Here is a 15981-nt window from a genome sequence, read left to right on the forward strand (position 1 = left end):
AACTTTTAAGAACACTTAAAAGGAATTAAGCAGCTATACTGCTTAAATTACTGAATTTTCATAAATCCCTTTTACTTTGACATCTTTAGTTTTCTTTTCTGAAAAAGGAAATGAGACCAAGAAAAAAACAAAAATTAAAAAATAAAAAACAAAAAACACACAACAACCCACAGCAAATCAATCTGTTGCTTTTTTGGGTAGGTTAGTATTTCTGCTATTTTAACACTTAGAAATTGCTTGTTTTTAACATTGATAAATACTTACTAAAAAATAGTGGAAGATGGTATCTCTTAGCACACTAGAATCAAACCTTAAATTACCTTTAAAGTGAAGAAAAAGATTAAAAAAAAATTTTTTTTTGAAACCAAATACCCAAAAGAGTGTATACTTACTGTCTTGCTTGTTTTATAAAGTCTAAAATGCCAAAAATGTCAATGATCATGTGAAATCTTATCAGGCCATCAGTTCTTCCTTGCAAGGTAAGAGGAAGATACATACAGCGATTTGGCCTGAAAGCAAAAACTCAACTGAAATGGGCACCAGGGCAATTGGTCCCATTTCAAATTTTGCTCATAAACTATTGCACAGCCTTGGACGAATCACCTTACTGCTCCAGGGCCTCCATTTCCTCAACTACAAAATGAAAATGCTGGATTGATTACTGAGGCTGCTGTCATCACGAAAATTCTAGGGTTATACAAGAGAAATAAAAATTCCAAATTTTGAAATGAATGAGAGTAAAAGCATAACAAAATTGTACCAGTTGGATAAAATAACAATAAAGCTTTCCAAGACATGTGCCTCAGTGTCCCAAAGCAGATGTTTTCATAAAGATCCTGCATTTGCTCTCTATGGAGATGGAAGCGTGGGCCACACTGTGTGCAGCTAGAAACCATTGACTGTAGCAGAAAGGCCCAACTTCACATGATGCAGAAAGTAACCCAAAATTGGGTCCCAGTTGTTATCAAACATTAAGAAATTAACAATATTTTCCAAACTTTTACCTACAGTTTGATGGAAAGAAGATGAAAAAAATTCTAGGTCTAGCAGAGGAGATTTAAATACACAAGCTTATGCGCAACCTCTAGAAAGACAATATAATAATTAATTAGGAGGAACAGATGCAGGAATCTAACTGAAACATTAATGACAAGGAGCAGCTGAAAGAGAGACTTACCAGATTCTCCTCTTCGGCCCCTCTTACCTCGTTTCCCTGGAGGGCCTAAAATATAAGGAATATATTTTTTAACATGGTTTTAATATTTTGTTTCTTGTTCAAAAATGGCTAGTAAGTATTTTCTACAATTTATCACTGTTTTTAACTGACAACCTCAAGAAAGGGACCAGATATTTGTAAAGGCCAGCATTATCCTATCAGCATAACTCTTAAGCCTCATTTAATTATAAAACCTACACCAGATGTCTAATCATCTAGCATTACTTAAGAATGATTAACATTCAGAACTTTCATTCATCCTGTCTGGATAACATCAATAAAGAAAGACTTTAATTACAAATTGGTACTGTTGAGATTTCATGTTTCTTACGAAAAATTTTTTTCTAAAGGTTGTAGTATATTAATAATTAAAAGCACTGAGCACAAATGACAATAGTTTCTCTTCAGTCAGGTCCATCATGATTCCTTTAAAAATATTTAGTTCACAGTTAATTAAAAGTATATATTCATAAAGGAAATAATCCTTATAATATTTCCATTTTATTACATATGAATTTTCATATAGTGAAATTTCTCTAATTGAGAACCAGTGGAGTTAAAATCATATTCTTAATTGGAAAGTGTTTAGGTACTAGCTATAGGCCTTATTTTTCTAAGGAGCTAGCTCATTATTGTCAGTCAGTAAATATTTAATCTTTATGATGATTCACTTTGAAAGTGGAGGAAAAAACTTCTTTTTTTTTTTCCCCAGTGAATTGCCTATAAAGACCACCTAGCTAGTATGCATCAGACTTAACACAAGATTCTAGACATTCATGGCTTTCAAGCCATTACTCTCAATTATATAATTTCTGCCTTCATTTCCTTGAGTAGGACTAGTTCCCACTGAATTATGGTTCAGGCAAATAGAAAAGAATAATTATCCCACAATGAGAATTAAGATCTTATAATATTTGCTGGAAGAAAGAGGCCAAGGAAAATACAGACTCTCCTGGTTTTAAAGAACGACCTGCTAAGTTGGACTGATGACTTCCAAACTCTAGAAAGTTTAAGAGAGAAGCAGCACAGGCCTTAGCATCCAGTCAGCTTTCAACGGGATTCTGAGCTACCAACTTCCACATGGAAACACTGTCATGAGAACAGAAACATCAGTGGGCCAGTTAGTTTCCCCTCAAGCTTTTACATAGAGTTAGTCTGGCCATCTGTGTTTTGTAAGAGATTAAAAACAATCAAATAATAAAATTGGTTGAAAATTTTAGGAGAAGAATTTTTGCAGCAGAGTCAAAAACTGTTATTCAGAATTTCAGATTTCTCTCTGTATTCTGGAATAAGAGAAACTAATTTCTTTCTTCTTTCTTTCTTTCTTTCTTTCTTTCTTTCTTTCTTTCTTTCTTTCTTCCTTTCCTTTTGCATAGAGTAAAATTTCTTGGATACTATCCAGGATTAACTTGGCCAAACTGAGAATAGAAGGAGAATCACATAAATAGGCAAATAAACTTAGTAGGACCCTAATAGGTATGAAAAATATATTTATTTACACATACACTCAAACATACATGCACAAAAATATATTGACATATTCTGATATTTACAAGGTCCTTAGGATTAGGAATCAGATTTTCTTTTCTATACAAAATCACTTAAGCTAAGCAGTTAGTAAACACTATATACTTAATGATGTCTGTGGTCTGCATAGGAGGTGATATGGGTTATGTATAAGATGGATGGGATGTGTAAGATGTAATAGAATAATTAGTATTCAAAAAAGAAATGGGTGTGTCCACAGGCTAGAAATGGAACAGAAATGCAAAGTGGAAAGCAGGGATAAAGCCATGAACCTAGTTCTAGAACCTAGTTCTAGACAGAGGAATGATGGCCACAGGTACTATTTCTGGAGAATAAATACACAAAAGTTCTCTAATCAGAATCAGTGGCTTAGAAATGCTAAAAACAAGCTGAAAAACAAACAAACAAATAAAAAAAAACCAACAACAACGAAAACCAAGTCTCTGGCTTAATGGCTGAAGAATACAGACATAATCTCTCAATCAGAAAATAAAGTAAGCATCTGCTGTTTGGGTGCCTAACTCTATGACATCTACAACATAAATCTGCGACAAAAGTCCAGAAATGCTAGTTTAGGACCAACCTGGTCTAGAAGGCTGAGGATGTCAGGCAAAAAAAAAACATAAAAGAACTGGGTAAAAAAGAGTGAGTACAGAGAAAATAAAGGCATTCATAGTGAGAAAACTATAGCAAAAGAAAGAAAATGCCTCCTACTCATAATGGGTACACAAAAAAATTCCAAAACAAATGAAGAAATCTAAGGCTATGACAGGCAATACTCAATAATAGGATCATGAATTATTTCCAGCTAAAATTAATTTTTAAAAACCATCTGACAGGAGCACTTGGGTGGCTCAGTTCATTAAATGTCTGACTCCTGATCTGGGCTCAGGTCATGATCTCAGGGTCATGGGATTGAGCCCTAAATTGTAAGCTCCACTGTCAACATGCCTGCTTAGGATTCTTTCCCTCTCCCTCTCCCTTTGGCCCTCACCCTGCATGCATGCACACACATTCTCTATCAAATGAACAAATAAAATCATTTAAAAAAATCAGACAAAATTTGGTATGTTAATTATACTTAAAGAGATAAATGAAGAAGTAACATCTATTGAAGAGTAAGGGATTTAAAAGATAAATTTTTTTAAAAAAATGTATTTGAGGGGCACCTGGGTGGCTCAGTGTGTTAAGCCTCTGTCTTGGGCTCAGGTCATGATCTCAGGGTCCTGGGATGGAGCCCCGCATCAGGCTCTCTGCTCAGCAGGGAGCCTTCTCCCCCCTCCACCTGCCTCTCTGCCTACTTCTGATTTCTCTTTCAAATAAAGTAATAAAATCTTTTTAAAAAATTTATTTGAAAGAAACTTTTAGAAACCTGGAAGATAATAAAAAGCAAAATAGGCATTGAAATAAAAAGAAATAAATATAACAAAATATTCAAATTCTAGCCTGGATATGGTTGAAGAACAAATTGATGTAAAAAATGCAAAATGCAGCCAAGAGACAAATCTGATACTGATCTCTCTCTTTCTCTCTCTATGTAACTACTCTCTCTATGTAACTTTTGTATGCTCCCAAAACGCATATGTTGAAATTCTAACCCTCAGCAATGATGGTAGTAGGAGGTGGGGCTTTGAGAAGGCAATTAATTCATGATGCTGGGACCCTCATGAATGGGAATAGTACCTTATAAAACAGACCCCACAAGGATTCCCTAACCCTTTCCACTCTGGGCAGATAGAGTGAGAAGACACTAACTATGAACCAGGAAGAGGGCTCTCACCAGAAGGTGACAATGCTACCACCTTCATTTTCGACTTCTCAGCCTCCAGAACTATGAGAAATACATTTCTGCTATTTATAAATCACCCAGTCTGTGGTTTTTATTATAGTAGTCCAAAAAGACTAAGACCTTATCTATCTATTTCTATTTCTGTCTAATTACCTATCTACCTACCTACCTATTTATTTTTGTCAAGGAACAAAATTTTACTTATATCAATAAGAGAATCCAGAAGAAATGATAGAGATGTCCTTGTTTAAGAGATAATAGATGAGAGTTTTCCAGAACTGAATATCGGAGTCCTGAGGTTGAACTTACACCCCAAGTGGCAATAGAAATAAATCACACTTAAATGTAATAATGTTCAAGAATAATGAGAAAATGTTAATAACTACCAGAGGGAAAATTACAGTGGAAGGTACTTAGATTGACTGTTGTCTCACCCACATAAAATATGTCAGAAGATCCTAGTCATGATTTTCATAACAAATTTCAGAAATCTGTAATTATTATTTGCTTATTGAAAGTAGTTTCTCATTTTCCCCTCAAGAATGCTTTTTTAAACCGTAGAATTTATCAATAAAAATAAATTGCATTCATGTTTAAAACTAGTTTGAAATAAAGTATAAAAATAATTTAAAATATATTAAATTATGAGGGGCGCCTGGGTGGCTCAGTGGGTTAAAGCCTCTGCCTTTGGCTCGGGACATGATCCCAGGGTGCTGGGATCGAGCCCCGCGTGGGGCTCTCTGCTCAGCGGAGAGCCTGCTTCCCACTCTCTCTCTGCCTGCCTCTCTGCCTACTTGTGATGTCTGTCTATCAAATAAATAAATAAAATCTTTAAAAAAAAATAAAATATATTAAATTATGAAAAAGTGATTTTAAAAAAGCAATGATATCTTTTGAAGATATTAAGAAACAAAGAATATTTCTGAACACATATGTCTTAAATATTCAATCGGAGCCTTAAAGAAATAAACCAGCGGTGCCTGGGTGGCTCAGTCAGTTGAGCATCTGACTCTTGATTTCAGCTCAGATCATGATCTCAGGGACTTGAGATCGAACCCCACACTGGACTCTGCACTCTGCAGGGAGTCTGCTTAAAGATTTCCTCTCACCCTCTTCCTCTGCCTCTCCCCACCATTTGGGTGCACTCCTTTTTTTTCTCTCTCTCTAACATGAATAGATAAATCTTAAAAATACATATACCAAATGCTGAGGGAAATACATCGGTTATACTGAGAATTGAGAAAGAATAAAATTTAAGGAAATGGAAAAGATAATTGGCAAAACATACCTACTGAAAGTCAAAGGTTTTACAAAGAATTTCATAATATGTGAGAGAGAAAATGAAGCTCAACTAAGTTGTGATAAAGTAAGAATATAAACTCAATGAGGTTTACCAAAAAAATACTAGATTTGAGAAGAGGATGTTTCAGTTACTGTAAGAAACATAAGACTGAAGTGAGTCTTATTATATTATATTAGGCTTATTATATTAGGCTTAGTGAAGTAATAAATTATGTAAAACTCTCAGAAAGACATAGATACAGATCTTGCTTAAAAGGGAATAAATAGAAATTCTGAAAAAGTCTATTGTGCCTCTAAGACAATTTGATATTGCTTGTGAATTTAAGGGAAAAATCATTTTTAAACAAAAATGATTGGATGGGATGAATTTAACAATAGACAGCTGGCAGAGCACTAGAGTGAGAAAATGAAAAATCAGAAAAGACAAATGATAAATGTTGCCCAGACAAAACTGATGTTATTAATAGTGGAGAAAGATAGTGACTGCTTCCATTCCAAACTGAGTGATGAAGTGTTGGCCAGGCATGAACTCTAAGAACAAATAGAGAAGTTAAAACCTGACTCTTAGTCACTGAATTTGGCCAGATCCTTGCAGCAGAAATTTTCAGTGAATTCTATCAGCAAAAGCCATGAGTCTGCAAAAGAAACTGGTTCGAGAATATGAATGGGAAGCTATCAGCAACAGAGGAAGTGAAAGTTTACAAGCAGAGGATTCATGAAATGAAGAATGAGTTATGGAAAGTGGAGGGAGGCTATAAAACCAGATTGCTCTCTATAATAAGAAAATTCATGACACTCGGTGCTCTTCATGTTACAGAGTTGTTGCTTTAAAGACAATGCAAACCGTCAGCCTGAGATAGGCATTGAAAAAAATTAGCCATGATGATGATGCTTTAAAGATCTGTGTCAACAAACACAACTTGAGACACATCTGGGTCATCAAATCACATCATAGTAAGGTGTCTTAAGCCAAGCCAATTCTTTTGGTCCCAAACTAATATGGCTGGAGCACTCTACACCTTACTAATGGCATACCCAGCTGTCACAAGACTTTTCTAAGGTGAGATATTTGCCAAGAAGTAAACATGCTTACATATGGGCCTTCATATATATATATATATATATATATATATATATATATATATATATGGTTATGGCATATGTCTGGAATACCCTTATCCAGTTTAGCAGATAAATTACCCCAAACTGGTCAATTCTACTCCTATTACTTGAATCTATTCATTCTTTCCCACCCCTACTAGTATGTCACAGTGAGCTTAAACATAACCTTTCTGAGTACTCAGAGAAGAGATTTTTTTTACTAGGATTTTACTTTTCCTTGTAAAATATTTTACCACCTATAAACATTTACAATTAAATAGGAAGTGTTTGAGAAAAGTTTCAGAACTCATAATGGGCTGGTGTTTTGTTTTGTTTCATTTTTACCTCCTGTTTTTGTATTTCAACACACATTTCTGGCTGTCTCTCTTCGGGGGGGGGGGGGGGGGGGGAATAATGTGGATAGGGTTCCTGGGTGGCTCAGTTGGTTGAGCATCTGCCTTCAGCTCTGGTCATGATCCCAAGGTCCTGGAATTAAGTCCTACATCGAGCTCCTGAGCTCCCTGCTTGGGTGAGAGTTTGATTCTCCCTCTGCTCTTTCCCATGCTTGTGCTCTCTCGTGTACTCTCTCTCTCAAATAAATAAATAAAATCTTAAAAAAAAAAAAAAAAAGAAAGAATGTAGATAGAAACAAAAGAAAGAAATCAAATCATAATGGATCACAGATTTAAACATGAGAACAGAAACTATAATCTCTTAGAAGAAAACATAGTGAAAGGCTCCTTGATATTGGTCTGGGCAATGATTTTTTTGTTATGACACCAAAAGCACAAGAAACAAAAGCAAAAAATAAACAAGTGGATTTAAACTAAACTAAAAAGTTTTTGCACAGCAAAGGAAATGATCAACAGAATAAAAACTTAGTCTGTGGAATGTGAGAAAATATTGGCAAACAATATAACTGGTAAGGGGTTAATACCCCCCAAATATAAGGCATTCCTACAATTTAAAAGCAAAAGAAGATACCATCGGAATTAAAAATGGGCAAAGAACCTAGGTAGACATTTCTCCAAAGATAACCTACAAATGGCCAAAAGGTATATGACAATGTTTTCAACATCATTGAACCATGAGAGGAATGAAAATCAAAACTACAATGAGATATCATCACCTAACACCTTGTGTACTGTTGGTGGGAAGGTAAATTGGTGCAACCACAAAGGAAAATAGTATGGAGATTCCTCACAACATTAAAGCTGAGACTAACCTACAATCCAGCAATCTCACTTTTGGGTGTTTATCCAAAGAAATTGAAGTCAGAATCTCAAAAAGAAATACCTGTACTCCTATGTTTATCACAGCACTACTCACAATAACAAAGATATGGAAAAAACCCAAATGTCCATCAACAGCTGAATGGTTAAAGCAAATATGACATATACATGCAATGGAATATTATTCAGCCTTTAAAAACAAGAAAATTCTTGCCATTTGCAATAATATGGATAGACCTGAAAGGCATTATACTAAGTGAAATAATCCAGATATAGAAAGACAAATACTGTGTGATCGTATTTATATGTCCAGTCTAAAACAGTCAAACTCACAGAAGCAGAGAGTACAATGGTTATTGCCAGGGTCTGACAGGAGAGGGAAATGGGAACATCATGGTCAAAGGGTACGTAGTTACTGTTATGGAAGATAAGTTCTGGAGATCTACTATGCAGCACAGTGCCCATAGCTAACACCAGTGTACCATATATGTAAAATTTCCTAAGAAGCTAGATCTTATGCTAGACACAAAATAGTAGTAATAGAGGGTGGAGTGAAACTTTGGGAGATAATGGATATGTCTAGGGCCTTGATCATGGTGATGGTCCCACAGATGTATATTTATCGTGAAATTTGTTGAGTTGATAGATTAAATATGTATGGTTTTTACATGTCAGTTCTATTTCAGGGAAGTGGATTTTTAAAAAAGAAACAAAGGGAAGATTCATCTCCTGAGTGATCATGCTTAGATTATCTAAAACCTCAGAATAGGGAGAAACGTGATATCTTATTATGAGAATGACCTAATGATCACTACTGACATGGGTCATTTGAGTTCCTGAATGAATTTCCATGAAAAAGGTAATGAACATATATAACAACACAAAATAGGAGTTCACTAAAGATTAGCTCCTTCTTTCCACATTATTTATATTACCTTGTTATATTTAATCAATAGTATTTGATACTCAATACTCAAATGTATTTGAGTATTTTTACATTAAGAAAAGTTGAGTGTGTGTGTGTGAATAAGATTGAGAGAAATTAATGTTACCTTCCAATTAAAATATTCAAAGGGGCAAGTTAGTATAAAGAAAGAACATGGAATGCAAAGTTAAGAGACTTCAAGGTTTTCACTACTGAGTAAATTGAGCTAACTTCCAATTAACCTCTTTGATTTTACTCTATTTAAAGATCTGGTAAATAATACTAAAACCACCCCCTTTTATATGATTATTGTGAGGATGAAAACCATAAAGTACTATTTACATAGTTAAATGACTGTTTCCTTCATTTCTCATGAATTTCTTGAAGCTTATAAACTATTTCCAAGATATATTACTGTCATATTCATCAATAGAAGTAGTAAGTCCTCAAATTAAAATTAAACAATTTGACACCTCCTAATAAAAAGCTAAATTTTTTTAGTTAGTGGTTTAATCTCCAGAGGCAAAGAAACTCTTTAAGAGTAAGAGAAATGATATAAAAATGCCACAAATAACAGTAACTATTCCAAAAATTAAACACTCTTATCCAGAGATCTGGAGGCAGAAAAATAGAAATGATAAGGCAAGGGAAAGAGCAGGAGACTGAGCTGGTAGCCAGGGAGGGAAAGGACAAGTAGGAAGCAGGAAGCAGATGTTGAAGTCCTGTGTGCCCATTTGTGCTGGTGTAGAGGGCCTACAGGAGAAATGTGTGCAAGCCTAGGTTGTCCCTCCCCTACACCCAATCTCAGGAAAAGGTCTCCAACAGCTGCAGATGGCTCTCAAGAGGGAGGAACCTGTCTGGGCACAGAAGAGACAGCCTTCCTAAAACAGGTTTACCTTCATTCATTCTAGATTAACCTTACAAGTAGGCACAGATTAATTTCAGAGCCTTCTCCAAATTCCCCCCACCTGCTTGCTTGCTTAATGCCTGAAATTCTTTCAACATAGACCAAAGCCTTTCATTCCACAATTAGAAGTAAAAGACTTAAACAGCAAATGCTTGGTAGAAGTACAATATTAGCTAAAAGGTATTTCTCATAAAATGTCTATAGTACAGCATACCCAAGAGGTCACGTAGCCCACAGAGCTTCATAGTGCTTTATACCTGACTATATGAGCAGTTCAATGCCATACTGAATTGCAACCATTTGCAGTAAAAGTTCACCGGATTAAACAAGCTTCTACCTCAATGATTCATATCTCTGCAAATGTAAGATTGAAGCCAAGAGAGGTGAAAACAACCTGAGGGTCCCACACAGCAGACACCAGTTTCCTGATTCCAAGCTTAGTGCTCTCTGACTCAGCAAGCCACTTCTCACTTCTGATCTCATACCTCCGTAGTTTGCAAGACTGGACACAACCAGCGCCAACTTTCCAAACTGCTTCATTTTCTCAATGGCCTGCTTCTTCTTTTTATAACATGGCTACTTAGGCAGATGTACTATTATTACTTGTTCTACTCTCCCACCAGACTGGAAGCTCTTGGGGGTACAAATTCCCTTGTTCATCCTTGTGTGTCTAGCAACTGGCATAGGACTTAGCACTCAATGAACTTATAAAGGAATACTGCCTATGGGCAATTTGATCATGCCAACATTATTTCATATGGTGTTAATTTTTAAAAGAAATAACTTTTTTATTCAGGAGATTTATTTCCCAAGATAATTTAGATCAGCATGTACTGCACTATATGTAATACAGACTTGTTTGTTTTAAATATCTTTTATGTGTGTGTTTTTGTTTCAAATTTCCTCAAGTTTCTAATCTCCATGGAATGTCAGTTTATAAAAGAAAGTTAATCATAATAAATAATAGGTAATAATTAAAGTTTATAATAGCCAAGCTCCATAACTCTCTACAGAGTGTTATTCAGATAGATGTTATTTATTTTAAAGGCAATGAGTTCAATTGAAAAGTTGTAAAAGTATGTTTCTCTCTCTCTTTTTTTTTTAAACACAGGAGACACACTAAGAAATGTTTTAGGGTATTCTATTCTTATAAGTTATTCTAGTAATAAAAAATATAAAAATTAATAGTTTGTTAGTAAAAACAGTTCATTGGTATTTTAGTTAGAAACAACAAAAATGGAGTGGCTCAATTTTTACTTTTGAGCCTAAACCAGGCTATATCATAATCTCAATAAGGAGAGGGATATCTATAATGTAGCAGACTCCTAAGGTTAGTAATTAGAAAGGTTTTATCAAATTCCTTGAGGAAATCTTAAAAATCAAATAAAAAGATCAAATCCTTAAAGTAATCTTATGAATATTCTTTTCATAAATCTGTATATTTTCTAGTTTTTACACCAGCAAGATTTTCCTGATAATGGTTCCAAGTTAAACTTATGAAACATAAAATATGTACAGAAATTGTGTTCAATTAATGAGGATAAAACAATGTAACTTATGGAAGATATTTAAAAAAAAAGAACAAGAGAAAAGACTCCCTTAGGCAGATAATAAATGTGAAAACATTAGGAGTGTACACATTAGGACACCTAAAGTTAACTGAACGGATATGTATGTGTGCATTGGATTAAATGTAAAATGCTGTACTTCCTTGGGGTAGTAGCCAAATAGTTTTAAAGCAACTAGTTTAGAAAAAAAATGGGGTACTTATTCCAAAATATATTTCCCATTAGAATTTTTAAACAGCTATGCATGCCCTTCTGGCAAAGTATGTTTTTATTTTCTCATGAAATGCATTGAGAACAAGACTTTTGTTTAATCTCTTTCTACATTTTTGTCCACGTTAAAATGGAAATTTTAACAATTGCCATTTAAATGTTTTAAATAAATATAAGCAACTTACATCAGAATCATGGTAAATGTAATTCTCAACATTACTATATCACTGGCACTTTTTTTTAATTGGTTGAGTTTCTATGCCTTGTTGAGGGCATCTAATGGGCCAAAACTGACTTCCAAACTTCTTTCCTGTTATCTCAATGAAAGTTCAGTTCTAGCTTGTGCTTGGTTTAAATGAGGCACTTCAAGTTTACTCAAGAATTAATCGATAATTATAAATTTTATAATGAAGGGAAAATGACCATATTTATGAGACAACTGGGGACTCTCGCAAGAACATACTGGAAAACAACTTCACTTCACAATTAAAGAAAAGGATTTCCAAACCAAGTGCAATGGAATCTTTTCTGGGCTTTATGTTGAGGCTTTGTTTCCAGCAAATGAGGAGTTGTCTTTATTGCTGTTTTCAATATTTAGATAATAAATACAGTACAACAGTCAATAGAAACTGTTCAAGACTACAAATAGTCCCATGTTACAGTTCATTGACTTTAATGAGGTCTGATGTGGCACAGTTGTTATTTCTATCATTCGTCTCCAACACATAAAGTGTTTCATTATTATGGTACTAGACGTTTTACCCCATGACCCAACAGGGGATTTGTCCTGACAACATTTTCTATTTCTACTTGCAGGGAAGGGGGCTGCAAGATGTCAGAGAGTAGGGGTTGGGACAAAGAAAGATGTGCTTCTTTGTAAGATTATATGCTTTATAATGAGTGGTTATTACATACACAATGTAATATATTAACATGAAAAAAAAAGTTGAGTTCCCAAGCTTGCAGAAAAATCTAAAGGAGTCTCTAGATTCCATGTTTCTAATGGAATGCAGAGCAGTGAACAGATCTTTAAAGATAAAAAGAATTTTTTAAGTAACAGAAAAAAAAAACAAGATCAATGGTTGAATGTAGTTCTTCATATAGTCAATAAATAATGTTAACTCTTAATATATCAGAGATTGAAACAATGGAAAATTGGGGGGGGGAGTGGGCTAATGGTAACCGGAATTTGTTTTCATTAATGGCTTTGCAATATCACAAGCTTTTGCCAAAGAGCTGATGGATGAATTAAATACAACAGCACCACATATGCCATTACACACATGTCAATGGCCCACATTTCTTTCAGCTGGTATTAAATTAATTATTTAGCATGCCCATTGCTAAAGTTAGTCAGCAATGGGAAAAACGATCATAAGAGAACCGGTTTAACCCTGAAAATTAGTGATGGAAAATAGTACACAAAAAAGTCAAGAAGAAGACATCAGAATAGGAATAGGAGTACTGGAGGGGGAAGGGCGCGTGCCAAGGAGGAAGGAGAAGGGTGCATGAAAGCAGCCAAAGCAGGCATGAGAAGGCAAGGGTCCCTCTGTGCAACTCAGCCAACCTGATGACCCCATAGTGTCATGGGGGGAAATACAAGTACTTTGACGTAATGATAGGGATCACGATGACGGTTAATATTTGGAAGTGCTCATCAATCATCTGGCACCAGATGAAGTACCACCCATGCATCATTTCATTTATCTATACTAGTTGAGTGATATCCATATAATTGTGGAAAGTGATGCTATAAAGAGGTTAACTGTCACAAATCTAGTAAGTGGTCGGTTAAGGATTTAAACGCAGACACTCTGGCTCCTAACTTGTCAATTCCAAAACTAAAGACTTTCTTGTTTATTAAGCACCCTACATGGAACACTATTTTCTGAGACAAACACGCAGAGCTGCCATTAAGGAAAACAGAAGCTTTAAATGAAGTTGGAAAGAATTGTTACATGAGTATTTAAATGAAGTTGGAAAGAATTGTTACATGAGTATTTAAATGAAGTTGGAAAGAATTGTTACATGAGTATTACATGAGATCTCTGTTTACAATTCTAGTTGATACGTTTATTTTTAGCTTCTCATTCTAAATGTAAAATAATCATGAGAAATTACTTGCCAAAAGTTAAACTCTTACTTTAGAAAGCTAAAAAGGAACCCCACACTCTTCATCCACTGAAAACACTCATGGGGTAATTTAGGTGGTTGTGATTAGCACACATGCCCAGTTAACATACTTTTATACCATGTATGTTGTTTTATTTTTTTTTGTTTTTTAATTGATGGTAAGAACACTTAATGTAAGATCTACCCTCTTTATAGAATTTGAAGTGTACAATACAGTATTGTTAACTAGAGCATGCATACCAGTTTTAACAAGCCTGTTACATGTAAGTATTGAGAGTGAAACAAATAAAAAAAATATTGGTGTTTAAAAATGAGGGATGGTGCCTTTTTTACTATTGTGTTCTCTGTACCTGGGACATAAGTCAATATTAGTTAAATGGATGACGTTAAAAAAAAAAAAAAGCTAAAATAACAATAACAGTTTTGTAGTATTTCTTCTGGTTAAAAAACAAAACAGAAACCCAGTGAAGTACAATTTGTGAAACCAGGCAGAGGGACACATGTTTGAACCTTATTCTGCAACACACTAGATGTGTGACTTTGGATGGATTAGGTCTGTAAAACCCAGTTCATCTACAAAATGTAGATAATATCTACCTCAGAGAGACTAGATCTTTGCTCTTTCGGTCTCAATTCTTACTGGTCTCTCTCAAAACCAGCAGCATAGAAGTACACAGGTAATCATTTTATATATTTTCATCATATGATTCCATTGGCCACTATATTTCCACAGAAATATGAAAGGAAGTACTTATTGCCTCAACAGATGAGGTTTTCCCACAAGGAAAACCCAATCCATTTCTCAACCCCAGTTGTCCATGCCTAAGCCCTAGTCTTTCATAATTCTTATCCACCCCTTACTTAAATTTAATTTCAAGAAGACAGTATAATAGTGACAATGCTTTCTCCCATGCCATGTATTTGGTCCATTTTTCTCTCCAGTCTTTTTCCCAACATACCCAAGAACTAATTCTGTGCAATATAAATTCTGCCTTCTTGCAATATCACTGCCAGCTTAATAACATTTTAATATGACTATGAAGTAAAAGTACCCAATTCTTTTTTTTTTACCATTATTCTAAGTTTCCTCAATAGGAATAGGAATGGCATTTTCCTACTTTAGGGAAGAGCTGCTATTTGCCTTGTAGGAAACTAATATGCTCCATGATATGATGTATTTGAAATGTCATGCATATGAAAAGTGCTCTACAAAATGTCAAGTTATCTTGTAAAACTAACTGAGAACAAAATGTAGTACAGGTTAGGATAATGGTTGGCCTTCCATAGAAATGCTAATATAGGTGAGCTTTCCCAGAAAATCTAGTCCGATTTGCCCAATAAAAAGATACTTGAAATCTCCTAACCACCCCCACAGAATTTCATTGCCTCCTTCAAAACAAACACAGTTGTTTCCTTACAGTCAAATCTCATATTCATTCTGACAGGCAAATTCCCTAGAATACAAAAACATTATGAGTAGACTTCTATGAATAAAATGTTTCCCCATATGATTTCACAATAACTCTGGCACTTCAATGCTGCTATATCCATCACACAGCAAGCAAACATTTTCCAATGAAACTGCAGAAGGGCCAATCCAAGAATACAATTTTAACTTTGCAAATTGAGGGGTTTTTTTCTATGTTGTATAAAAACTAATACAAACTTAAAAAAAAAAAAAGAAAGAAAGTCTTTTATTTTGGTAGACACACACTCTAATGGTTTTAAACAATAAGGAAAAAATCCACCAAAATTATATTGGCTTTTTATCTGACATCTTTTGTTCTAACAAAGATGAGAACCTCAAAGCATGCCAACATTTAGATGAGTGTCAGAGGACAATAAGTAAAATGTCTAAGACCTAACTACAAATGCCAATCAACTTTAAAGGACTTATGAAAGACCTCTAATAGAGTCTAACTAACTGTCAGGGATGAAAGTTCAAGAATTACAGCTTGGGTTATGAGGGAGAGGGTAATTTCAAAGTAGAATTTGAGTATTTTAATTTTGCAACTTGCTCTCACAACAGCTTTACATAAAATAGAATAGATTTTAAATATGGCATTTTATT

General features: G+C 34.6%; 1 protein-coding gene across 1 annotated transcript in view; it reads right to left on the reverse strand.

The window, feature by feature from the left end:
- The window catches only part of COL25A1 (collagen type XXV alpha 1 chain), a 467761-nt gene that overhangs the window by 213285 nt on the left and 238495 nt on the right, over window positions 1–15981 (reverse strand). Inside the window, exon 3 of the mRNA XM_059377104.1 lies at window positions 1178–1222. Coding sequence (XP_059233087.1) covers window positions 1178–1222 — 45 coding nt within the window. The remainder of the gene's footprint in view (window positions 1–1177; window positions 1223–15981) is intronic.

This window comes from Mustela nigripes, chromosome 1 (genome assembly GCF_022355385.1).
Source record: "Mustela nigripes isolate SB6536 chromosome 1, MUSNIG.SB6536, whole genome shotgun sequence".
In the NCBI taxonomy this organism is placed as follows: Eukaryota; Metazoa; Chordata; class Mammalia; order Carnivora; family Mustelidae; genus Mustela; species Mustela nigripes.